The following is a 26,741-nucleotide window of genomic DNA, read 5'->3' on the forward strand; positions in this document are numbered from 1 at the left end:
AAGGTTTAGTTTTGTAGTAGCATGGCTTTTTTTTTCCATAAACAAGACAAGAGATTAGTCCTGTCCAAATATGAGCTTAGTAAATAGTAAAAACATATATATAATACTTCCTGTGAATATTTGAGGATACCTTGCTCAAGGCATCCAAAAAGATCAAGTATATAACAAAGATAAAGTCAGTAAGTTCTGAGGAAATTCCAAACATATTATTGTACCAGTGAACAAAATATAACTTACTAAAATAGAAATTATTATAATCTAATATTCATAATTTTAATACGATTCCTTTAAACTGCTATGAACTCCTATAATAAACACTGTCTATACAAATTAAATGCTAATTAATCATGTACTTTATTGTACTATTTCTTCTAAGTTTGCCTTAAATTCCTTATAAGAATAAAAGAGCTAATTCTTTTTCAGATATAAAATTTAGTTCTCTCAACTTAAAAGTCGGGTCAGGGCTTCCCTGGTGGCACAGTGGTTGGGAGTCTGCCTGCCGATGAGGGGGACGCGGGTTCGTGCCCCGGTCCGGGAGGATCCTGCGTGCCGCGGAGCGGCTGGGCCCGTGGGCCATGGCCACTGGGCCTGCGCGTCCGGAGCCTGTGCTCCGCAACGGGAGAGGCCACGGCGGTGCTAGGCTCGCGTACCGCAAAAAAAAAAAAAAAAAAAAAAGTCGGGTCAGTGAGGACAGAAGACTTCTCTCACATTCCCTATTCTTTGCTTCAGCTTGCACCTCTCATGGGTTTTAAAATACTATTTTCTATATTATGGTTTTTAAGTTACAAAACTATTATATATACTCATTGTAAAAAGCTAATGAATACCAAAGTGTATAGGGAAAAAATAATTTCTCCTTTCTCTCTCTAATCTCAGACCCTTTGGAACCAATACTAAGAGTTTAGTATGCACCCTCCCTACCTTTCTTTTGCTCGTTTTGAAAATTTAAAGTTTTATATTGTTTGTCAAGCACTCACAGGTTAAGTGGCAAAATGGGTACAATTTCCTAATATAATGTCCTATCTTAAACTCCACTGCAAAAGGAAATTTAGGTTTTCCTCAAATGGGAACACACATCACCTTATTTTGATGATCTTTGATGTACTGCTTTTTTCCTGGGTTATAAATAAAAAATCCTGCCACCAACCAACAGTGCGACCCTAGAGAAAGCACCTAACCCCCTTGGGCCTCTGCTTCCTCTTCTAGAAAATGGGAGAGGTAACAATACATGAACTCTAAGGATTCTTCCAGCACTAAAACTGAGTAATTTTTTTCTATCAAGCTGTATTAGTCATTTCCAAAATTATATTTCATTAAAGCACATAAGGTTTCCTATAGAGACAAGCAAGGTCTATTATGAATAACATGTCAGAAATTAGATAGATATTATTAGCACCACAAGCACCTATTGCAAATATTAAGTGTTTCATTGGGGAGTTCAAAGCGTTCTATCTTCTCTTATTAACTCCATAAATAATGTAGAAAGCAAACTGCTATTACATTTATTTTCTCAAGGATGTCACAGTCTAGTAGGGGAGGAAAATAAGTAAACGGACAATTACAACCTGTACGGTAAGTTCTACGATAGCCGTAAGTACAGAATGTTAACAAAGCAGAGAGAAGACACACCCAACATTATTTATAATATAGCAAATAGCTAACTTGACCCAAAATTTGAAATCAAACCTCCTAAGAATGGGATGATGGTGTTATCATATTAATAATAATTATCATATTAATTATAGCAGCTGTTTATTGAATGCTTTGTCAGACATTACTATATTGTTGCATTTACATTTCTAAACAACCTCCATATAACAAATAATAAAACTCGTTTCCGGAAAGTAGAAGTGATTTGTCCAAACCACAAAGCTGTTAAGCCCGTGACTATGACTCCAAAACTGCAGAGTCTTTTACACATTATACTCTGCCACCTCCCTAGCCTATCAGTAGAAAAGATTATAAATTCCCTGTGTGATCCTGGACAAGTCACACACTTTAAAGTCTCACTTTCCACATCTGGAACACAAATATTACTTGCTTATAGGTTGACTATGTTAATGTAAAGCTGAAATGAAAAAACTCACAGGGAAAGTACACCATAAATTCTAGAGCTGTTGTCGATTATAAATTATTATTACAACTGCCACTATTATTTAGAAAAGAAATTTGGCCTTCCATACTGCCCAGTGAGTCTCTACTCAAAACAGAGATTTAAACAGCTTTTAACACCAAGTTAGCATCCATACAGACACCCAAAATTCTGCATATCTTGCATGGCTTTAGGGTTAATTCATGGAAAAATAAAGATGAAATGTCACATGTCACATATGCAACACGCTTATAGAGATTCAGTTCTTCTCAGGGCTGGTCACATAGGCATCCTCTGCCTAGCATGTACCAAAAATCCAGACTCCTGAAGGAAAGCTGGTGTTCAGCACAAACCACATTGCTTGTGCTAAAAGTTTAGGCACGGTGAGCCACTATTCTCAGTTCTGGGAATGGTGGAAACCCTCCCGAAAGCCAAGTTTCCAAATGCCAGTCAAGAACCAACCTTATAAGCAGGCCTTTTAGGAATGGTAGTGTCAGTCCTCCTATGTTAACTCTTTTCTGTACAGCCCTATTTTGGTATTTACATTTTAAGTAAAAAAAAAAAAAAATTAATACAAAACAATATCATCTGTGGGTAAAATAATATGGATTCCTCAGAAGCTCGATTCCATTTAAAACAGTTGAATCAAGCCATATAAAGCTTTGATCAATTATCAAAAGCATAACAATTTCCTATGGTACAATGGAATAATTTACCTAAATATATAAACCTTAAAGAAAACAGATAAAGAATAATTTAAAAATAATACGAGAATAAAGAGGATGGGTAAACTTATTAAAATATATTAAAAATAGAAAAAAATCAAATTAATATTTAAAGCACAAATACAATATTCACACGTAAGACTTATTTAACTTTTGTTGACTTGCTTTTTTTTTTTTTTTGGTTGCACAGCATGTGGGATCTTAGTTCCCCGACCAGGGATCGAACCTGCACCCCCTGTTATTTCACTTTTGTTAATTAACTGCCTAAAGTCCTACTAAATAAAAATAAGATTTTATGTAGTCATTCCTCCCACTTCCCTTCAAATCAGCCAAGATCTTTAAAAAGAAAAAAAAACTATGCTGCCATTATAAATAAGACCAAAATATTAGTAACTAAGCAGTGTTTACTAGTGATATAAAAGAATTATATCATATCTATAGATACTTAATACCTCCCCTTGTCCCTACCCCAAAAAAAGTCATACAAAAGAGACAAATACAAAGACTTTAGGAAGACTAGCAAAAAGCCCTGCATTCAAATCCTCATGTTGCCTCTTCTTAGCTATTTCTTAGCAGGCAAAATAACATGCTTTAGTTTCCTCCCTCTGCCAAAAAAAAAAAGTAAATAAAAAGATAATTTATAGGATTCCTTGCTTTAATATGAAAAACACTATGCAATAAACACTTGGGATGGATGTTAACATATGGTAGAAATCATTAAATAGTGGTTATTATCCTTGCCATTATTATGACAATTAAAAGACTATCAGTTAAGAAGACTATCTAAAATAAACACTTTTTTCCCCCAGAAAGGTATCAGAAAATTTATCTGTGGGACTGGTTAATTTCATTAGATACTAGTTCAATTAGATACTGTCAGTTTAGGTCCGAATAGGAGAGAGAGCACAGAAATAATTTGAACAGGAAAAGTTTATTATAAAAATTTTTTCTCTGTAATAGGAGAGTGACTATAAAGAGAATTCTAAAGAACAACCTAAGGCTGAGGAAGAGTACCCCAAAGAAGAGCAAACTTGGAAAGAAGATCCTCCCCCTAAAGCTGGTATTCTGACCTCACTGTAGAAGATATGACTGCAGCCCAGTGGATGACAAAGAAGTTTTCTGGACTGCCCAGGCAAAGTTGGACCACAAGCAAACAGGAAACAACCCTCTAGGGTGCAGGTAGCCAAGGGTGGCTGGCAGGTGAACAAAGGAAATCAGGACTCCCGGAGGCAGCTCAGAGGCAGAGTGGTACAAAGCCTGAGGCCCACAGTGTCTGTATCTGGAGGGCTGCAGGAAGATCTCACTGAGCCAGGACCAGGACTATGAGTTCACAGGGGGAATGCATGCACTGTGTGCACAGCTGGAGCACAGCAGCACTGGATGTCCCAGAATCTTGTAGCAAGAGCAAGAACAATCACAGCACACCAGAACCAAGAAGAGTCCCTCCCTCCTGCGGTATCTCTCCAGCACCCTCTACTGGCACAATTTAATATTGTGCTTGCTGCAAAGAAGCATAAAGTTGCACTAATGCAGATCAAGTAAGAGGGTAGATTTGGAACCAAGAGGCAATAAATTGATAATTGGCATAGGATACAGTTAAAATACCTTATCTCTTCTAATAACTTAACAGTCGGGTTAGAAATCAAAATTTCTTAAACCAATAAATTAAGAAGTTATTTTTCTTAAAGTAAATCAAGAATGTAAATTGTTATAGCCACTATGGAAAACAATATGAAGATTGCTCAAAAAGTTAAAAATAGATCTACCATATGATCCAGCAATTCCACTTCTGGGTATATACCCGAAGGAAATGAAAACAGGATATCAAAGAGATAACTGCACTCTCATGTTTATCGCAGCATTACTTGCAACAGCCATGATATGGAAACACCCTAAGGGCCCGGCAGTAAATGAATACATAAAGATGGTGTGGTATATACAGTGGAATATTATTCAACCATGAGAAAAAAGGACACCCCACCATTTGCAACAACAAAAGTGAATCTTGAGGACATTATGCTAAGTGAGATAAGCCAGACAGAGACATAAAACTGTATGATATTACTTACATGTGGAATCTAAAAATGTCAAACTTGTAAAAACAAAGAGTAAACTGGTGTTTACTGGGGAGTGGGGGAACAGGAGAGATGTTGTTTAAGAGTACAGACTTGCAACTAGTAGTAAATAAGTCCTAGAGATCTAACACACAGTATAGTGAATACAGACAACAACACTGTATATAATCAAACTTTCTAAGAGACTAGATCTTAATTATTCCAACCTCAAGAAGAAATAATTGATAATTATATGACATGACAGAGGTATTAACTACTGCTACAATGGCAATCATATTACAATATATAAATGTATCAAATCAACATGTTGTATACCTTAAGTTTACACAATGTTATATGTCAAATATATTTCAGTTTAAAAAAAACCAAACTACTACATTTGAACAACCTGGAACTCTCTCCTCTGCTAGGACCTCGTAGCCCCTTTGTCCATAACTATCTTGATTAGTCACCTTAAGTTAAATAAAGCTAAGTAAAGATCTTTTGCCATTGGAAAAACAATTAATTAAGAAATTATTATTATATTATAGAAGCATACTATGATTTACAAAAGGATTCAAAAAGAGCTCCAGTAGAGGTCTATCGATTGTACCAATGTCAATTTCCTAGTTTGTACATTATACTATAGTTATGTAAGATGTTACTATTGGGGGAAGCTGGGGGAAGTGTACATGGGGCCTCTCTATACTATTATTTTAACTTCCTGTGAGTCTGTAATTATTTCACATTTAAAAGTTCATTTGAAAATGAGCCCTGGGCTTCCCTGGTGGCACAGTGGTTGAGAGTCCGCCTGCTAATGCAGGGGACACGGGTTCGTGCCCCGGTCTGGGAAGATCCCACATGCCACGGAGCAGCTGGGCCCGTGAGCCATGGCCGCTGAGCCTGCGCGTCCGGAGCCTGTGCTCCGCAACGGGAGAGACCACAACAGTGAGAGGCCCGCGTAACGCAAAAAAAAAAAAAGAGCCCCAAGACATCTAGAATAAACTTAGAAAAACTTTTCACAGAAAGCAATGTACGTTTTCATTGCTAATATGAAAAAAGTAGTTCTTAAGATACGATGCTAAAAAGGTAATAGTATTATATACATACCTCTGGAGTGCCACCACCCCCCACCACTGGGTGCCAGCGAAAGCTAGCAATGGAAGACACTGAAAATTCTGTCCTAATTACAAGTTCCAGTCCAAAAGCTCAGAGAAGATAGAAGCTTCCAATTTCTCATTCTCCAAAGCACCTGATGATGCCGATAACTCTTTACCAATTGTCACTTGAAACAACTATCAGAGAACAATGAAAGTATTTTGTATAAATATATCCTGTTTTTCTAAGGTAAAAGAGAGTTACCTTTCTACTGCCTTATATGAAAACTCAAAGAAGACAAATGAGTAAGTTCAAAAACTGCTTGTAAAATATTATGCAGGGGCTTCCCTGGTGGTGCAGTGGTTAAGAATCCGCCTGCCAATGCAGCCAGCCAACACAGGTTCAAGCCCTGGTCCAGGAAGATCCCACATGCCGCGGAGCAACTAAGCCCAAGCACCACAACTACTAAGCCTGCGCTCTAGAGCCCGTGAGCCACAACTACTGAGACCACGTGCCACAACTACTGAAGCCCATGCACCTAGAGCCCATGCTCCGCAACAAGAAAAGCCACCACAATGAGAAGGCTGCGCACCACAACGAAGAGTAGCCCCCAATCACCGCAACTAGAGAAAGCCATGTGCAACAACAAAGACCCAATGCAGCCAAAAATAAACAATTAATTAGTTAATTTAAGAAATATATATTATTCAGACTTTGGATCACCCCACTAACTTTTGCTCATTTTCAGGATGGAGAAAAATGACGTCCATTAAGAAAAATTATTAAGACATCTAAAACTCGTGATTTTACATCTAGGCAACTTAAAGTCAGTGACTTAAGCTCCTTTCTAAATAAAACTATTTAACAACTTGCTAGGGTGAAGGCAAAAATAAGTGCTACATAAATTCAGCAAAAGACCCTCAGAATGGTCTAACATACAATTATATCAGCCCCCAAATAATTAACAGTTCAGGTTCTACTATCTATCTACTTTAGGGATATCAAATCATATTAGAAAATTGCTTATTCTGTGAGAAGAGCCCTAGGTGATTTTCTTTTTTCAGTACTCCATGGCTTGGAAACATTTTCCTCAAGAAAATAACACAAGGAAAGGTACCTGTCAATCACTCATGCTATGAGGTATGGTACTTAACACTTCCAACTTCTCACTATGTAGTGTTTGCTGCAAGCCAGAAAGCACAAATTAAGAACTGAAGCAGAATTTATTATCAAAACAGGCACATCTCTGAATCACTCTACAAATGATCAAACTGCTTTCTAATAATGATGTGTTTTATATTATATATATATATATATATACTTTAATGTATATGTAGACTGTACTCCCCAAAATTAGGATCAGATAAAAGTGATTCATGGAAATTCTTTCTTCCTAGTAGTAATGGCCCATGTTACTCAGTACAAACAAAGCTGTATACTTAAAACAAATCTAGTAATTATACTCTGCTTGCTGTATCAATACTTCATTCTGGTTCACACATCAAGCATCAGGGCAGATCCCTGGGAACAAAGTGATCTGACAAACATAAAACCCTGAAGCCAAAATTCTCTTCCCAACTAACCCTCCAAAAGGTCTGGAATTACCATCATTAGAACTCCACTTCTTGTTAGGGAGCTGTAAAGAGACCCATTTTCCAAATGTATATGGTATTATTTTCCCTGAATTATTTTATGACAAATTAAGAAGTAATACTTGGCAAAAATCAACTAGTCAGAAAATTAATACAGCAAGAAATGAAAAATTTCCCCCTCGCTTTTCGGGTATCTAGCAAAACGAGCAATCTATTCAAAGCATTGATGTGGGTGCTATAAAACAGTGTTAGGGTATTTAAAATACTAAATAAAGCTTTAAAAATCCGCATCAATTTGTGATATGTAAGAAAATCTTCTGCGGTATTTCTACACATTATGAGACCAAAACCCATGAAAATGCCAGCTGGAGAGGGACAGAGAAGATTGCTATCTCCACTTTGGAAACACCAGAAAGAGAATGACCTGTTCAGATCTGCCTTAACATTTTAACTGGAGCCTCTCAATAATTAGGCTTAGGCTGCTCTTCTCACACATTTCAGATTACAATCATCTTGCTTTCTCCTCTCAGCTCTTATTGTTGGTCTTCTCATCTACAAATCTATCAGCTTTTCTCCCAGGGCACGGTGCCCCTGGGTTTGAAGTCACTGAACAATCACTTGGATGCCCATCTATACTCTCACTTTCAAATTCTGCTGGAAATACACCAAAGAATGCCAATCCATTTATTTTCTAACTGGTTTGATTAATTTTAAACTTAGCACGTAATCAAAATTTAATTGGGTACAGTCTCTAAAAGTATACACTCAGAAGTCAGATGGCCTTGGTTTAAACCCTGGCTCTATCAGTTCCTGGCCAAGTGACCAAGTTACTTAATCTCATAAAGCCTCTGTCTCATCTTCTGCAAAAAAAAATAAGGTAATAATTAAAATGTTTCCCTCACATGTTGTTATGACAATTAAATTTTACAATGGCCATCACACAAAAATGTTAATATTATTTTATTTCTTATGTACAGTTTCTAAATAAAGCTTAACTTGTAAAATCTAACACAGGTGACTGAGAAAAGCAAAAGAACATTAGAAATTTTCAAAATGTGAGAGCATTTTTCACATACCCTCTAAACAGGTTAGGATTCTATTAGTTGCAATGTTCTATTACTCTCTGCACATTACAGTGAATGTAGTCAATACTCTTAACTTTATAAAATTTCTATATACTTTTTATGCATTTACTCAACAAGTTTTTAAAACGAAGTAGAGAGTAAGAATATTTATTCTAGACCAGATAGACTTGGTATTTAATTGTATAACCTTGAGAAAGCTATTTAACCTCTCTGTGCCTCAGTTTCCCTGACTGTACAATGAAGATAATAGTACCTATACCTCATAAGTAGCACCTAGAACAGTGCTCTGCACAGAGAAAGTGCTAAGTAAGACTAAGTAACTACAAAGCTCTGGTTCCTAGCACAGGGCTAGATATTGGAGATTCTGAGATAAATGACACAGTACTTGCCTTCAAAGGGGTTGAGACCAATAATCACAGTATAATTTGTCAAATATCTACACATGAGGAATGCTTGAACCCTTGAATGCACAGAGAAATAGATTTTTTCATGATAAAAACTAATATTTTTAAAAACCAAAATACTGAAAATTAGCATTCAGAATGGCTGATGGGTACACTGCCGTTCAATATATTATTCTTTCTACTTGTGTGTATGTTGGAAATTTCACATAATGGGAAGTTGTTTTTAAAAATCATTTTCTCATAAAGTAAGCCAAAATTATGTAATTTGAAGGATTTACTTTCACACCGATATCTTTATACTATAAATGAACTTTGTCCGCAGCAATGCTTTAAAAAAAAAAAAAAAAAAAAAAAAACCAGAGGTTAAGAATTCTCATGACAAGACTGCCACCTACTGGATTACCTTAAATTCCACTACATACATTTTGTGATTTAAACACATTAAGTACCACCTATAATCCAATAAAAGGCAAGAGTTTCTTTTTTGAAAAAACAAAGATAAATCGAAGCATTTAAAAAATATCCCATATCACAGGAAATTCTGTCTGCTATGTTGAACAAAGCATTCTTTGGGGAAGACCCATTAGCCTGAAGCAATCTCAAGTTAATTTTAGTTTGGATGTTTAGAGGTCATCTGACAGAATGTGTGAAAAAGGAGGCAAAAACACTTAACAGATTTGGTAATTACTGCTGAGCATATGAACCCATAGTTGTTAAATATTATCATCGACATTAATTATATTAAAATAAAAGCAATATGTTAAGTGGTTATATATGGAATGAATTTTTTTAGCTATCTTAATGGTATACAAATGGTAGGTAAAATTCTGGCTTAAGTAGAATTTCTAATGATAATGATATATACTGATTCAAAAAGTGCTTTAACTCAAACAACTTGAGATAATGTGCTCTGGAAAAATGCCTTAAAATTATTCAAAAAGTAGCTTAAGTGATGATGAAGACACTAATGTCAAAGATTATTATGGAGAGTCTGAATAAATTTGTCTTATGAACATGAGAGGGGAAAAAAGCAACATTTCTAAGTTATTATGTATAATATATTTTAAACGTATGCATAAATGTTTATCTAAGTTAACAAAGAAAACATAATTAGGTATCTGACTATTTCACCTATATTCACCAAGGTTTCTATATTTAAGTAAATCCAAGACTGGATCAGACAAGAATTATGAATGAAGGCTAAACCAAGGAGGAAATTTTGATGAGAAGCAAGATATTTTCATGGGTCTCCCCACAAACTGCTTACTAGCTGCAAGGGAGGGGGGGGGAAAGGAATTACAATGGAGAAACCAGACATCTTGACTGGTAATCAAATTTAACATCACCAGAAAGGGACAGAGGGTTATCAAGCACCTCCAAATGTGATACACTGTGAAGGAGAGAACATCACCTATGCAAATAAACTATCTGAATTTAATCATGAGGAAATATTAGATAAACCCAAACTGAGCAATGTTATATTAAAAAGCGGGAAAAGGAGGAGTAGGAGGACATGGAGTTCATCTCTCTCCACGGATGCGGGGAAAGGAGGAGTAGGAGGACGTGGAGTTCATCTCTCTCCATGGATGCATCAGGAATATATTTATAGATACAACAACTCTCATAGAACACTGGCTGAACACTAGCAGAAGACCTTGGACATCGGAAAGGACTGTAAAGATACCTGTATAACTGGTACGAACAACTTGTGGGGGCTTGGTTCCTTGACTGGAACTTGGGCCTCAGGCTCTGAGGTGGGAGCACCAAGTCCAGGACACTGGACCACTAGAGAATTCCTGGCTGCAGGGAAGATTAACCACCAAGACCTCTCACAGAGGCCTCTATCTGAATCCAAGACCCGGCTCCACTGAACTGCCAGCAGCCTCTAGCACTGGATGCCTCACATAAAACAACAAAGACAGGAACACAAACACACCCGTCAGTACACAGACTACCTAAAGTCATACTAAGCTCACAGACACCCCAAAACACACCACCTGACATGGCCCTGTTCAACAGGGGGAAGACTCAACTCCACCCACCAGAACGCAGGCACAAGTCCCTCCCAACACGAAGCCTACGCAAGCCACTGGACCAGCCTCACCACTGGGAGCAGAGCTAACAGAAGCAAGAGGAACTATGACCCTGCAGCCTAGGGAAAGGAAACCTCAAATACTGTAAATGAGACAAAATGAGAAGACAGAGAAATATCTTTCAGGCAAAGGAGCAAGATAAAAACACACAAGACTGAATAAATGAAGAGGAAATAGGCAAACTACCTGAAAAAGAATTCAGAGTAATGACAGTAAAGATGACACAAAATCTCAGAAATAAAATAGAGAAAATACAGGAAATGTTTAACAAGGACCTAGAAGAACTAAAGAGCAAACAAACAGTAATGAACAATACAATAACTGAAATTAAAAATACGCCAAAAGGAATCAATAGCAGAACAACTGACGCTGAAGAACAGATAAGTGAGCAGGAAGATAGAATGGTGGAAATAACTGCCGCAAAGCAGAGTAAAGAAAAGGAATGAAAATAATGGAGGACAGTCTTAGAGACCTCTGGGACAACATTAAGCGCACCAACATTTGAATTATAGGGGTCCCAGAAGAAGAAGAAAAAAAGAAAGGGTCTGAGGAAATATTTGAAGAGATTATAGTCAAAAACTTCTCCAACATGGGAAAGGAAATAGTCAATCAAGTCCAGGAAGTGCAGAGAGTACCATACAGGATAAACCCAAGGAGAAACACGTCAAGACACATATTAATCAAACTAACAAAAATTAAACACAAAGAAAAAATATTAAAAGCAGCAAGGGAAAAGCAACAAATAACATACAAGGGAATCCCCATAAGGTAAACAGCTGATCTTTCAGCAGAAGCTCTACAGCCCAGAAAGGAGGGGCAAGATATATTTAAAGTGATGAAAGGGAAAAACCTACAACCAAGATTACTCTACCCGGCAGGGATCTCATTCAGATTTGACAGAGAAATCAAAGGTTTACATACAAGTAAAAGTTAAGAGAATTCAGCACCAGCAAACCAGCTTTACAACAAATGCTAAAGGAACTTCTCTAGACAGGAAACACAAGCGAAGGGAAAAACCTACAAAAATAAACCCAAAACAATTAAGAAAATGGTAATAGAAACATACATATCAATAATTACTTTAAATGTAAATGGATTAAATGCTCCAACCAAAAGACACAGACTGGCTGAATGGATACAAAAACAAGACCTATACATATGCTGTCTACAAGAGACCCACTTCAGACCTAGGGACACATACAGACTGAAAGTGAGGGGATGGAAAAAGATAGTCCATAAAAATGGAAATCAAAACAAATCTGGAGTAGCACTATTCATATCAAACAAAATAGTCTTTAAAATAAAGACTATTACAAGAGACAAAGAAGGACACAACATAACGATTGAGGGATCAATCGAAGAAGAAGATATAACAACTGTAAATATCTATGCACCCAACATAGGAGCACCTCAATACATAAGACAAATGCTATAAGAGGGGAAATCAACAGTAACACAATAATAGTAGGGGACTTTAACACCCCACTTACACCAATGGATAGATCACCCAAGCAGAAAATAAATAAGAAAACACAAGCTTTAAATGACATATCAGACCAGATAGACTTAATTGATATTTATAGGACATTCCATCCAAAAACAACAGAATAGGACTTCCCTGGTGGCACACTGGTTAAGAATCCACCTGCCAGTGCAGGAGACATGGGTTCAAGCCCTGGTCTGGGAAGATCCCACATGCTGCGGAGCAACTAAACCCATGCACTGCAACTACTGGGCCTGCATTCTACAGCCCACTTGCCACAACTACTGAAGCCCGCAAGTCTAGAGCCCGTGCTCAACAACAAGGAGAAGCCACCACAATGAGAAAACCATGCCCCACAAGGAAGAGTAGCCACTGCTCGCCACAACTACAAAAGCCCACGCACAGCAACGAAGACCCAATGCAGCCAAAAAATAAATATAAATTTATTTTTTTTAAAAAAGCAGAATACACTTTCTTCTCAAGTGCACATATAACATTCTCCAGGACAGATCGCATCTTGGGTCACAAATCAAGCCTTGGTAAATTTAAGAAAACTGAAATCATATCAAGCATCTTTTCCAACCACAACACTATGAGACTAGATATCAATTACAGGAAAAAAAGTGTAAAAAAATACAAACACATGGAGGTTAAACAATATGCTGTTAAACAACCAAGAGATCACTGAAGAAATCAAAGAGGAAATCAAAAAATACCTGGAAACAAATGACAATGAAAACACGATGACGCAAAACATATGGGATGCAGCAAAAGCAGTTTTAAGAGGGAAGTTTACAGCAATACAATCCTACCTCAAGAAACAAGAAACACCTCAAGTAAACAACCTAACCTTACACCTAAACCAATTAGAGAAAGAAGAACAAAAAACCCCAAAGTTAGCAGAAGGAAAGAAATCATAAAGATCACACCAGAAATAAATGAAAAAAGAAATAACAGAAACAACAGCAAAGATCAATAAAACTAAAAGCTGGTTCTTTGAAAAAATAAACAAAATTGATAAACCATTAGCCAGATTCATCAGGAAAAAAAAGACGACTCAAATCAACAGAATTAGAAATGAAAAAGAAGTAACAACTGACACCTCAATAATACAAAGGATCATGACAGACTACTACAAGCTACTATATGCCAATAAAATGGACAACCTGGAAGAAATGGACAAATTCTTAGAAAAGTAAAACCTTCCGAGACTGAACCAGGAAGAAAAAGAAAATATAAACACACCAATCACAAGCACTGAAACTGAAACTGTAATTAAAAATCTTCTAACAAACAAAAGTCCAGGACCAGATCGCTTCACAGGCAAATTCTACTAAGCATTTAGAGAAGAGCTAACACCTATCCTTCTCAAACTCTTCCAAAATATAGCAGAGGGAGGAACACTCCCAAACTCATTCTATGAGGCCACCATCACCTTGATACCAAAACCAGACAAAGATGTCACAAAAAAAGAAAACTACAGGCCAATATCTATGATGAACATAGATGCAAAAATCCTCAACAAAATACTAGCAAACAGAATCCAACAGCACATTAAAAGGATCATACACCATGATCAACTGGGGTTTATCCCAGGAATGCAAGGATTCTTCAATATACACAAATCAATCAATGTGATACACAATATTAACAAACTGAAGGGTAAAAACCATATGATAATCTCAATAGATGTAGAAAAAGCTTTCAACAAAATTCAACACACATTTATGATAAAAACTCTATAGAAAGTGGGCACAGAGGGAACCTACATGACATAATAAAAGCCATACATGACAAACCCACAGCGAACATCATTCTCAATGCTGAAAAACTGAAACCATTTCCTCTAAGATCAGGAACAAGACAAGGTTGCCCACTCTCACCACTATTATTCAAAATAGTTTTGGAAGTTTTAGCCACAGCAATCAGAGAAGAAAAAGAAATAAAAGGAATCCAAGTTAGAAAAGAAGAAATAAAACTCTCACTGTTTGCAGATGACATGATACTATACATAGAAAATCCTAAAGATGACACCAGAAAACTACCAGAGCTAATCAATGAATTTTGTAAAGTAGCAGGATACAAAATTAATGCTCAAAATTAAGGCTCCCAGACTTCAGACTATACTACACAGCTACAGTAATCAAGACAGTACGGTTCTGGCACAAAAACAGAAACACAGATCAATGGAACAGGATAGAAAGGCCAGAGATAAACCCATGCAACTCTGGTCACATTATCTTTGACAAAGGAGGCAAGAATATACAATGGAGAAAAGACAGCCTCTTCAATAAGTGGTGCCAGGAAAACTGGACAGCTACATGTAAAAGAATGAAATTAGAACACTCCCTAACACCATACACAAAAATAAACTCAAAATGGATTAGAGACCTAAATGTAAGACCGGATACTATAAAACTCTTAGAGGAAAACATAGGAAGAACACTCTTTGACATAAATCATAGCAAGATCTTTTTTTATCCACCTCCTAGAGTAATGGAAATAAAAACAAAAATAAAGAAATGGGACCTAATGAAACTTAAAAGCTTTTGCACAGCAAAGGAAACCATAAACAAGACGAAAAGACAACCCTCAGAATGGGAGAAAATATTTGCAAATGAAGCAGCTGACAAAGGATTAATCTCCAAAATCCACAAGCAGCTCATGCAGCTCAATTTCAAAAAAATAAACAACCCAATCCGAAAATGGACGGAAGACCTAAACAGACATTTCTCCAAAGAAGACTTACACATTGCCAACAAACACATGAAAAGATGCTCAACATCACTAATCATTAGAGAAATGCAAGTCAAAACCAAAATGAGGTATCACCTCACACTGGTCAGAATGGTCATCATCAAAAAATCTACAAACAATAAATGCTGGAGAGGGTATGGAGAAAAGAGAACCCTCCTACACTGTTGGTGGGAATGTAAATTGATATAGCCACTATGGAGAACAGCATGGAGTTTCCTTAAACTAAAACTAGAACTACTATATGACCCAGCAATCCCACTACTGGGCATATACCCTGAGAAAACCATAATTCAAAAAGAGTCATGTACCACAATGTTCATTGCAGCACTATTTACAACAGCCAGGACATGGAAGCAACCTAAATGTCTATTGACAGATGAATGGATAAAGAAGATGTGGCACATATATACAATGGAATATTACTCAACCATTAAAAGGAACGAAATTGGGTCATTTGTAGAGACGTGGATGGACCTAGAGACTGTCATAAGAGTGAAGTAAGTCAGAAAAACAAATACCGTATAATAACGCATATATCTGGAATCTATGAAAATGGTACTGATGAACCTAGTGGCAGGGCAGGAATAAAGATGCAGATGTATAGGACAGACTTGAGGACACAGCGGGGGAAGGGGAAGCTGGGACTAAGTGAGAGAGTAGCATTGACATATATACACTACCAAATGTAAAATGGATGGCTAGTGGGAAGCTGCTGCATAGCACGGAGAGATCAGCTCGACGCTTTGTGACAACCTAGAGGGGTGGGATAGGGAGGATGGGAGGGAGGCTCAAGAGGAAGGGGATTGGGGATCTATGTATATATATATATATATAGCTGATTCACTTTGTTGTACAGCAGAAACTAACACAACATTATAAAGCAATTATACTCCAATAAAGATGCAAAAAATAAATAAAAATAAATATAGTATAAAAAAAGAAATAAGAAAAATAAAAAGAGGGAAAGGGATGTATTCTTGAAAAATGTCCATTTTGATGGGACTTCCTGGTGGCACAGTAGTTAAAGAATCTGCCTGCCAATGCAGGGGACACAGGTTTGATCTGTGGTCTGGGAAGACCCCACATGCTGCGGAGCAACTAAGCCCGTGCACCACAACTACTAAGCCTGCACTCTAGAACCCACAAGCCACAACTACTGAAGCCCGCGCACCTAGAGTCCGTGCTCCACAACTAGAGAAGCCACCGCAATGAGAATCCTGCACACCACAACAGAGAGTAGTCCCTGCTCACCACAACTAGATAAAGCCCGCATGCAGCAACAAAGATCCAATGCAGCCAAAAATAATAAATAAATAAATTTATTTTTTTAAAAAAGTCCATGTTTTAAAAGAGAGAGAAAGACTGTGGAAATCTTTCCAAATTAAAGAAACCTAAAGACACATGGCAGCTAAATGCAGTATCTGACCCTAATGTAAATCCCAAATTGGATGGGGGGAAAGGATAGTATTGGGTTAACTGACAAAATTAGAGACAAACAGTAGGTTAGATAAAAAGTATTGTATGAAAGCTAAGTTTACTGAGGTTGATACAAACAATGTGGTTAAATAAGAGATATTCGTATCCCTATTTTTAGGAAATATACATTTCCTAAGGAAGTAGATAGGGATAAAACACCATGATGTATGTAACTTACTCTTAAATTGTTTAGAAAAACAATCACGTGTGTGCGCGTGTGTGCCGGGGTGGAGGGAGGGAGAGAAAGACTGAGACACAGAGAGAGAGAGAGAGAGAGATTGAGAAAGTGGGTGCAAAGCAAATGGGGTAAAATGTTATTAATAAGTGATTCTGAGTAAAGAGCATGCAGGTATTCTCTGTACTAGGTTTTTTTTTCTTTTTTTTAAGTCTTCTGTAAGTTTGAAATTACCTCTAAATAAAAAGATTAAAATATTGCTATGTCTACTGCTAACAGAAAAATTAAAATATAGACATAAATATATAAACGCATGCAGACACACATGTGTGTATATATGTGCATGTGTGTTTATATATTTTAAAGATGTATCTCTTAAAAATTCTGATATCTCAGTAACTTAATGGACTTTTTAATAATCAAAATGAATGAGAAGTTAAGGTATTTGTCCTATATGTAAATAAGGGAGAGACGGAAAAAGCCCAAATACGGTAGAAGCAGTTATTACTGATAAAACAAAGCCATTTCATGTTTATTTCCCCCATCAATTGACATTTTCAATGAACCAGTTATATCTAACTTATTTAAGTGGGGAAAGCATTAGGTTTCTCATTCTCATTTTTAAATGGAGAAACTGAAGCATGGTGAAAAGCCACAGTAAGTAATACAGCTGAGATTCAATAGTATGTCTCTTGAAACACAGTAACAATGTCAATACAAGTTTTGGTAGCATTTAGGAGCAAGCTGCTTACCTTTCAATAGCTAATTCTTTGTTAGAAAGTTGCTGCACTGTAATCACAACCTTCTTCTCTATTCCTTGTTTTAATTTGAAATAAAATTTATCTCTATCCTTAGGCACAGGACTGAAATATGCAAAAAGAAGAGGAATTAACAATAATTAAAAACAATAAAAAAGATCTCTCTTTCAAGGTTAGAATGAGCCAACAAACTATTTAAGCAACAACACCCTTATTCTTAAGATATCCTAACTCTCATCTTGCCACAGAGTAACTACAAACTTTACAGTCAGCAAAACAGAGTTGTTATTAATTTTTAAACTGGGTTTACAAGAGCCTTATAATTTATCCCTAACGAGATTAAAAACAAAACTTTTTAAATGACATCATTTCAAATTTTAGTTTTTAAATTTTAACACATTTAGGAACATGGTTTATTTAATTACTTTTAAGACTCTCACATTTCTGGTTTAGCTGGTTGCATGAATGCCTTTAACACAGTGAAACCCAAGGCAAAAATTGAGAAGAGCTTACTTTTAAACATCTAGAGTTTGAGATGACTGTGACAAATCCAAGTAAATATAAAAAAAGATGAACAAAGAGGTACAGATCAGGGCAAGTTAAATTCTAGCCTAGGCCAGACTGACAATTCTCAAGAGTTAGTTCATTAAAACAGTAAGTGTCTAAAAGAAACAAAACAAAAACAGTTTAGTGTCTAAAATATAGGTTGCCTTATCTGAAAAGGAAAAATACCTTTAGCAACTTATTTGACCTAAGACTCAATTTCTGTATCTGTAAAAAACAGGTAAAATACCTACCTAACAATTATGGTTAGAAACAAAGGCAAAGTAAAGGCCCATAACTGATCATTAAAGAGTATAACTGTTTCCTATTATCTGCCTATTTTTCAACTAAAGAAGAACATTCCAAATACAGAGCAGAAGGAAATGGTTAATTAAATGATGGTCAAACCATACAATATACTACTGGTAACCATTAAAAATGATTTTAAGAATATTTTAATTGAAAAATTCTTATATCATGAAGTTAAAAGAAAAAAGTATATATATATATATACAACTGTATAAAAATACACCCTAGAAATCAAATATTAAAAGTGATTGTGGCTGACAAAACCATAGCTTTTTATTCTAATTTTATTATTTTACTAAATTTTATACAGTAAATATCAGTATTTTAAAATATTAAGAAAATAATTTACATAAAATATCTGAAAAGCATGACAAAAGTGAACCATGTATTCACCAGTGAAATATTTCTTTATCATCCTAAAGCTTTATACCAACATTGCATATTCTGGAAACTTTAAATGAGCCAATATTATATTTCAGACACAATACCAATTTTTAATCTTTCCAAACAACCTCACCTAAAGTTTCCTTTTCCATCATCTTCTTTTACCTCCAAGGAGACACTGAAGGTAAATACATCACTGTCAGGGGTAGGAATAACTGAGTCTTTAACATCAGATACTTGTCTAGAAGACCGTTTGAAAGCTGTACAGAAACTATACAAAATTCTGCTTACCTAAAAGAATAGAAATGGAAACAATATTAGACAAAGATTTAACTGCATTTTGATAAAATTCTTTCCTAATTCTTGAATCTATAATTTCCCATGGTCACAATGCTCTTTAGCAGATAAAGTAAATATAGTCTAAGCATATACACACACACACACAGAGTTTGTAATATACAGTGTGTATATATACATAGTATAAGCATATATACACACACACAGTTGACCCCTAAACAACATGGGTTTGAACTGCATGGGTCCCCTTATATGCAGATTTTTTTCAACAGTAAATACTACAGTAGTATACAAGCCATGGTTGGTTGAAGTGGTAGATGCGGAAGAGTGGATAAGGAGGAACCGCTCATATGGAAGGCCAACTATAAATTATACATGAATTTTTGACTGCACAGAGGGTCAGTGCCCCTACGACATGCCACCCCCCAGCCCCAGCGCACTGTTCAAGGGTTAACTGTAGTTTGCTTCTTTCAATCTGGCATTTAAACACCAAAATAAAGACATTTAATTTAAAGTCACAAAAGAAGCTGTATGTATGTATAGATGTTTCTATGACCCCTAAGATACTATATTGCAATGAATGAAGCCTAAGATAATTACTAGAATGATACTGGCATCTAAACCTTCCCGATGAACACACACAAACAAGGTTTTAGCCCAAGGTGTCAATTTCTCTTTTCACTTTTCTCAGCTTCAGTGGGCTAGATCCTGAGGCATAGAATAAATACTGTTTTTTGCAAAAAGAAAACATGGTAGCATGATTTAAAGAGCTTCCAGTATTGTTACTCAATGTTGTTGTTGTATAAATGTGTCATAGAATGAATGAATCCTGAAATGTTCTTATCTAATTTATTAGTATTAAGCCACCCTGGTGACTTTATATACACACACATATACATAAATATATGTATGTGTGTATATATATGGATGGCTTTTACTCCTCCCCTAAAGTGGAGGAGTACTCTACATCCCACACTCTTCCAGACGGTATTATCTTCCTTGGTTCCAAAAGAAGCATCATACCATCTCAAACTTGTCTGCTTCAAACACAAAAGAACTTCCAAATCTCTCAGGCCCCTCATGGGTTGAACAAATAAAAACAAGATGAAATAAGAAGGGTTTGAACAAAGTTCATATTTTCAAAATCTCACACTGGGAGGTACTAGTAAAGAAGCTTCTCTGAATATTAAATCCTTCACTTTAGATAAAGTGAATTCAAATTATTCTTTGTATTAATCTAGGATTATAATATTTTATAATTTGCTTGAAATAAGAGGACTCTCATTAACAGTAGAATTTCTTCAAGTATGGGGGTCTTTCCTCAATATTCTATCTTTATTATATTCATACATTCTACCTTTTCTCACACATACATACTCTATCTAACACATTCAATGGTCCTCAAACTTCCAATGGCCACACTTACATCCAGTAATCAATGATTACCCTAAACTGCCTTTTCAGTGCCAAATCAATAGTTTTCTAAATTAACTGACTTACACAGGTTAACTGTATAAGAATGCTGCCTGCCAGCTTAAAGTTCAACTTCAATCAATAGCATCATATTTGTATCACTGCATTCGTAAAATTTTTTAATATGTTAAAGTTATCTCATTATAATTTTATATAAATGAGTAACAACAAAGCAGCAAAGGATTCATATTAATAATAACTGTAGACCTCAAATCTTATACAATTAAGACAATTATAAGTTCACTCATTCATTCAACCAATACTTTTTGAGTGCCTTCTGTGTACTAAGTATTATTCTAGGAGAGAGGGATACAGCTGTGTACATGGAGCTTTCATTTCAGCACATGTAAGTTGAATGTGCTTGGGGTGAATGGGAGGAATCATTAGGTAAGGCAAAAACAGATATGTTCAGCCTCAACTGGACCCTTATTGGACTTAGCTCAATAATTTAAATGTTATAGAGGAAAACAGAATCAAAGAACATGCTAGAAATAAGTCACTGAAGATTATGCCTACAAGGTAAAGTGTAAACAGGGACTTTAAACTATTTTTAGTACTTTGAGTACTGCCTACTTCCTAACTCCAAATAAAATGTGACATCTCTTATTTACATTTTATGTGTATTTAAGAAAACATTTTTAAGCATATTTTTAAGAAAACATTATATGTGAAAACAGAATACCTGTACTTAGTTTTTGATACATTAGTAAAGTTAAACCCCCACCCTATTTATTATTTTTTCTTCTCTCCTATATTCTTCTATTTCATTTTCTTTGTATCAGAGCTGTCCACAAGCCTACACATCATGCCACACCAAAAAAAAAGTCAAAGAACTTGGCGAATTCTAAAGTAGATGGGCAAGGCTCAGGAATGTCTTTTGAAAAAGGCTAAGCATATGGGGCTGAGCCAGAGTGGTAGAGAATGATGAGGGGGAAATCAGCCTACACCTTTCTCTCTTCTTGGAGGAAGGACACAACAGTACCTTAACAGCAATCAAACTGCATTTAATCCTGACCAGTCTTAGAAGTTGCTATTTCCAACAACAAGGTTAAAATCATTTGTGACTTCTAGAGTCTGTGAATAAGCTGGAATGATGATCCAAGAATTGGTAAGGTAGAGTAGCTTCAAAAACGATGATTATCAATGTCTATAGTTATTGGAACAAATTGGGTAACCAATTTCATCATGAAAAAATTTAAAACATAATACCATGGAAAACATTTCTATACACGTCACAATATTAAATACACACACAAACACACACGCACACACAATAATCTAGAACAGGCATTTTCTTTGCAGAAGTCAAAAGGTTTATTGACAAATAATACAGTACAATTTTTCCCCAGAGGCAGTACCTACCTACAGAAAGCATTAGTTAAACACAAAACTATCTCTTGGAGTTGTTGTTTTTGAAGAGGTGGGCAGGAGGACACGTGTAGATATGTGGAAAGGAGACAAACCAAAATCTTAATTCTGATGGAATTCTGAGTAACTTTTATTTTCTTTTGTATTTCAGTATATTCCAAATTCTCAATTATTACACATTAACAGTCCAAGAAATGCTATTAAATGAAATGTTTACTTAAAATAAGTAATACAGGGGGACTTCCCTGGTGGTCCAGTGGTTAAGAATCCACCTTCCAATGCAGGGGACGCAGGTTTGACCCCTGGTCAGGGAACTAAGATCCCACATGCAGAGGGGCAACTAAGCCTGTGCACTCTAGAGCCTGCACCACAACTAGACAGCCTGCATGCCGCAACTACTGAGCCTGCGTGTCGCAACTAGAGAGAAGCCCGCATGCCACAACAAACAGCCCGCACACCACAACAAAAGATCCCATGTGCCGCCTGTTGGTGGGAATGTAAATTGATACAGCCACTGTGGAGAACAGTATGGAGGTTCCTTAAAAAACTACAAATAGAACTACCATATGACCCAGCAATCCCACTACTGGGCATATACCCTGAGAAAACCATAATTCAAAAACAGTCATGTACCAAAATATTTATTGCAGCTCTAGTTACAATAGCCCGGAGATGGAAACAACCTAAGTGCCCATCATCGGATGAATGGATAAAGAAGATGTGGCACATATATACATTGGAATATTACTCAGCCATAAAAAGAAATGAAATTGAGCTATTTGTAATGAGGTGGATAGAACTAGAGTCTGTCATACAGAGCGAAGTAAGTCAGAAAGAGAAAGACAAATACCGTATGCTAACACATATATATGGAATTTAAGAAAAAAAAATGTCACGAAGAACCTAGGGGTAAGACAGGAATAAAGACACAGACCTACTAGAGAATGGACTTGCGGATATGGGGAGGGGGAAGGGTAAGCTGTGACAAAGCACGAGAGAGGCATGGACATATATACACTACCAAACGTAAGGTAGATAGCTAGTGGGAAGCAGCCGCATAGCACAGGGAGATCAGCTCAGTGCTTTGTGATCGCCTGGAGGGGTGGGATAGGGAGGGTGGGAGGGAGGGAGACGCAAGAGGGAAGAGATATGGGGACATATGTATATGTATAACTGATTCACTTTGTTATAAAGCAGAAACTAACACACCATTGTAAAGCAATTATACTCCAATAAAGATGTAAAAAAATAAAAAATAAAGTATCTGGGAAGTGACCCCCACATTAAAAAAAAAAAAAAGATCCCATGTGCCGCAACTAAGACCCAACCCAGCCAAATAAATAAATAAATATTAAAAAATAAATAAAAAATAAAATAACATAGCAAATTCTTCTAAGATAAAGCCTTTTCACTAATATTGGTGAAAAAGGAGCAACTCTTTTAAAAACATTTATCAAGAAAATGTTCACCCAAAAAAGTAAATGTAGAAAAGTTATCCTATAAAAGATACCCAGAAAAATATGTGTTAAAATTTTAAAAACAACTTGCTCAAATATATTACTAATTGAAAGGAGCTAAAACAAGAGGCAATCATACAAGAACTTTTTTAATTACAAAAATCAATTTATTTGAGAAAAACAATATAACTTCTAAATTAATTTCCAAAATAAGGCATTTTGCTAAAATACCATCTCAATAAATATATGTTTAGCAATAATATTTTCTCATACAAGGAATTAGGTTTTCTTTTATATAGTAGTGTACCAGCAACCCTAAGAAAAACCAATGCATTAAGAGTAAAGATGTTCCTAATGATACCCTTGGTATTATGAAATACCTCTGAATGCCTGTAACACCAGCTGATAAAAACCTGCTTCTAAAACACAACACTGAGAACTGATAATAATGGTAAGTATTGTCATAACATACAAACAAACAGCAAAATCTGTTTTGAAGAAAATGGTTACACTGAGTAGTAGAAATAAATTCTTAAAGAGAGTCAACTAATTATCTTTAAAAGCAGTTTTGTGTAATATATTCATAAAGATGCAACAAGAATAGATGCCTCTCTGGCTTTTTGCACTGTGCTTTCTGATACTCTGCTCTGTCTGTAATTCTTCAGCAGAACTCTAGCACATCATTCTCCCTGTACAAAGATCATCAGCATCAAGATACTTCTGGCTGGATTCCCCAACTCTTTTGCCATAGATAATTGAGATCCACACCAGCAGAGTCCCACAGAAGAACAGCCAAGGCAATAAATCAAATGTGTCCTAACCCTTCTGTGGGAACCCCTAATCCTTGTGTCACAGGTCCAACAAAGCCATCACCCTCACTGGGCTTCCCCTCTACCACTGTTGGTGTCTGCTGCTTGTGGCATATTATGGTGAAATTAGAGCACATCAAAGTGATAACTGGTAGTGGCAGCCACGCTGCTACTCCCTCTTGAGAAGATGTCTTCTTGCCTTTAACTGACAAACTTCTTCAAATCTCATCCAGGGACTCTGCAAACAATGGAAAACAAATTAATGCCACTGCTGTATGGTACATATTTAAGCAATAAGAATGTCAGTCATCTCTTCCTGAGCTATCTTTGCCAATTGTCTGTGTCCATTAAGAGGGACCCAAATACTAAGGACTAATGTTGTCCCTTCACCACATAACAAGAAACTTCCAGGAACCAGATAACTAGACAACCAGTAAATGCAACAAAAGACAAGTAATTATTTTTTGAGGCGAGAGAGGAAGATGTCAGACATTCTATAAAAGGCATGAGTAAAACCCAAAGGTTGCTGGAATGCAAGCTATATGACCGAGAAATGCCTTTATAAAGCATAATTGAAAGGTAAAAATCTATATTTACTTTTTATAATAAAGCAACAGGAAAGCTGTGACTGAAAATTAAATGGGTCTTCAGAGTCATAAACTTCCTTAGGAAACCAGCTTCATCATCTGTTCTCTCAGCCTTTGGATAAGGAAAGGGTAACCATAAAATTTGTCAGCCAAACCAGAGCACTTTTGAGAATAAAATGAAGTGCTTTAATAATATACTTGGACAACAGGCATAAACTAGGACTGCTCCAGGCAAAGAGGAGCATAAGGTCACTAATCTAAATAAATACCATCTATGTTATGGAAATGTCATGAGTATCAAGTAAATGCTTAGCGCAGTGCCAGGCATAAGCCCTATATTTATACCGGGTTGTTATAGAAATGATCTCTCATAATAAAGTTCAATGAAAACTGTCATTTATTTCTCCTTCAAACAATGAATTTTACCACCAATGTCCCAGAATGTAACACTTTGAAAAATTTACTCAAAAAAAATAAATAATAAATGGATATCACTTTATCACAACCTACAATGTACCAAATATCCTCTCCAGAAATACAATTAATCCTATTTAATACTATATCCAAAATGGTCAGGCCAAGAATTCCCCCCCAGTTTTATCCACTGCTTACACACTGTTAAAGCTCTCAAAAATGACAAATATCCCCCCCCATAAACAAGTAGATGCTATAATCCAAAAAGAGAGTTTCATACCATCACAGTTATGAAAAATGCTTGCAACCAGGTGCCTTTCAATTTCCTTCTACAGCAGTGTTTCTGCCTCTCCAAGCAGCAGGTTCTCCAATTCTTCAAAGTTCTCTTTCTTACTGTTGAGCACCAGTTATCCAGAATCCACACAGGTATGCTAAATGACGGTTGCCAACATGAAATGCCAGGTCTCTACCATCTGCTTCCCCACCTCTGTAGTGGAGTTGTAAGGATCAGAAATAGACCCCCCAATTTACAAACACACACACATTCTTTCAACATATTTATATCCACTGCCTCCTACGTGCCAGGCATACTTGTACTCATTCACTCTACCTATCACACACTTGGCCAAGTAGTCAGTATAGGTATATGTATAGGTATTATGTATGTGTGTGTAGGTATATATACATACACACATTGGGATGAAATAGATTCAGAACTATATAAAAAACAAACAAAAAGAAACAAATTTGAACTTCTTACACAGGCATGGTTCTGACAGAGAACTTCTATGTCTGTACATGTTCATTTTAGTGTAAAAAAGTTAATCACCAGGGCATAATAACAATTGACATACCCCTCACGCTTCGTATCAGACACACAGAAATCTACATTTCTATGAGTTCCCATGTTGTGGCCAGAAATAAACTCTCAGAACTCCTGTTAATATAATGGTTTATTTATGTTTCATAGTAAAGAGAAAATAGAACAACTGCTACTTTCAGCATTTTCTGCTGACAATTTATATTTCCAAAAGCAAACACACCTGAGACCTTGCCCATCCAAATCCATTTAATAATGCCTTTGAAATAGTTGTATAAGTACTAAAGTTCTAAAAGTGCAAATTATTTTTAATTTGGGGAGAAATCAATAGATACAGAAAAGAAGGCAATTTCTCCATGTATGTAACAGCCATTTGATTCTGAGTCTAAGAATAAACTACCATTTAATAATTGGTAAGAGGAACTCACTGGCATCTTCAAAGGACTACAAGTTGACAACCCTGCTGTATGGGAGCATTTGTATTTATA

At 36.1% G+C, this 26,741-nt stretch overlaps 1 protein-coding gene across 10 annotated transcripts in view; it reads right to left on the reverse strand.

Annotated features, from left to right (window-relative positions):
- RABGAP1L (RAB GTPase activating protein 1 like) overlaps nt 1-26,741 on the reverse strand; it is a 684,401-nt gene that overhangs the window by 579,927 nt on the left and 77,733 nt on the right. For all 10 annotated transcript variants that reach the window (XR_007479508.1, XM_033428113.2, XM_033428114.2 and 7 more), the window contains 2 exons: nt 19,162-19,319; nt 17,787-17,897 (listed from right to left, as the gene is read on the reverse strand). Coding sequence is in view for 9 of the 10 variants with exons in the window: in XM_033428113.2 (XP_033284004.1) it covers nt 17,787-17,897; nt 19,162-19,319 (269 nt within the window). In the remaining variant the exon portion in view is untranslated. The remainder of the gene's footprint in view (nt 1-17,786; nt 17,898-19,161; nt 19,320-26,741) is intronic.

The sequence above is a fragment of the Orcinus orca genome, chromosome 1 (assembly GCF_937001465.1).
Source record: "Orcinus orca chromosome 1, mOrcOrc1.1, whole genome shotgun sequence".
In the NCBI taxonomy this organism is placed as follows: Eukaryota; Metazoa; Chordata; class Mammalia; order Artiodactyla; family Delphinidae; genus Orcinus; species Orcinus orca.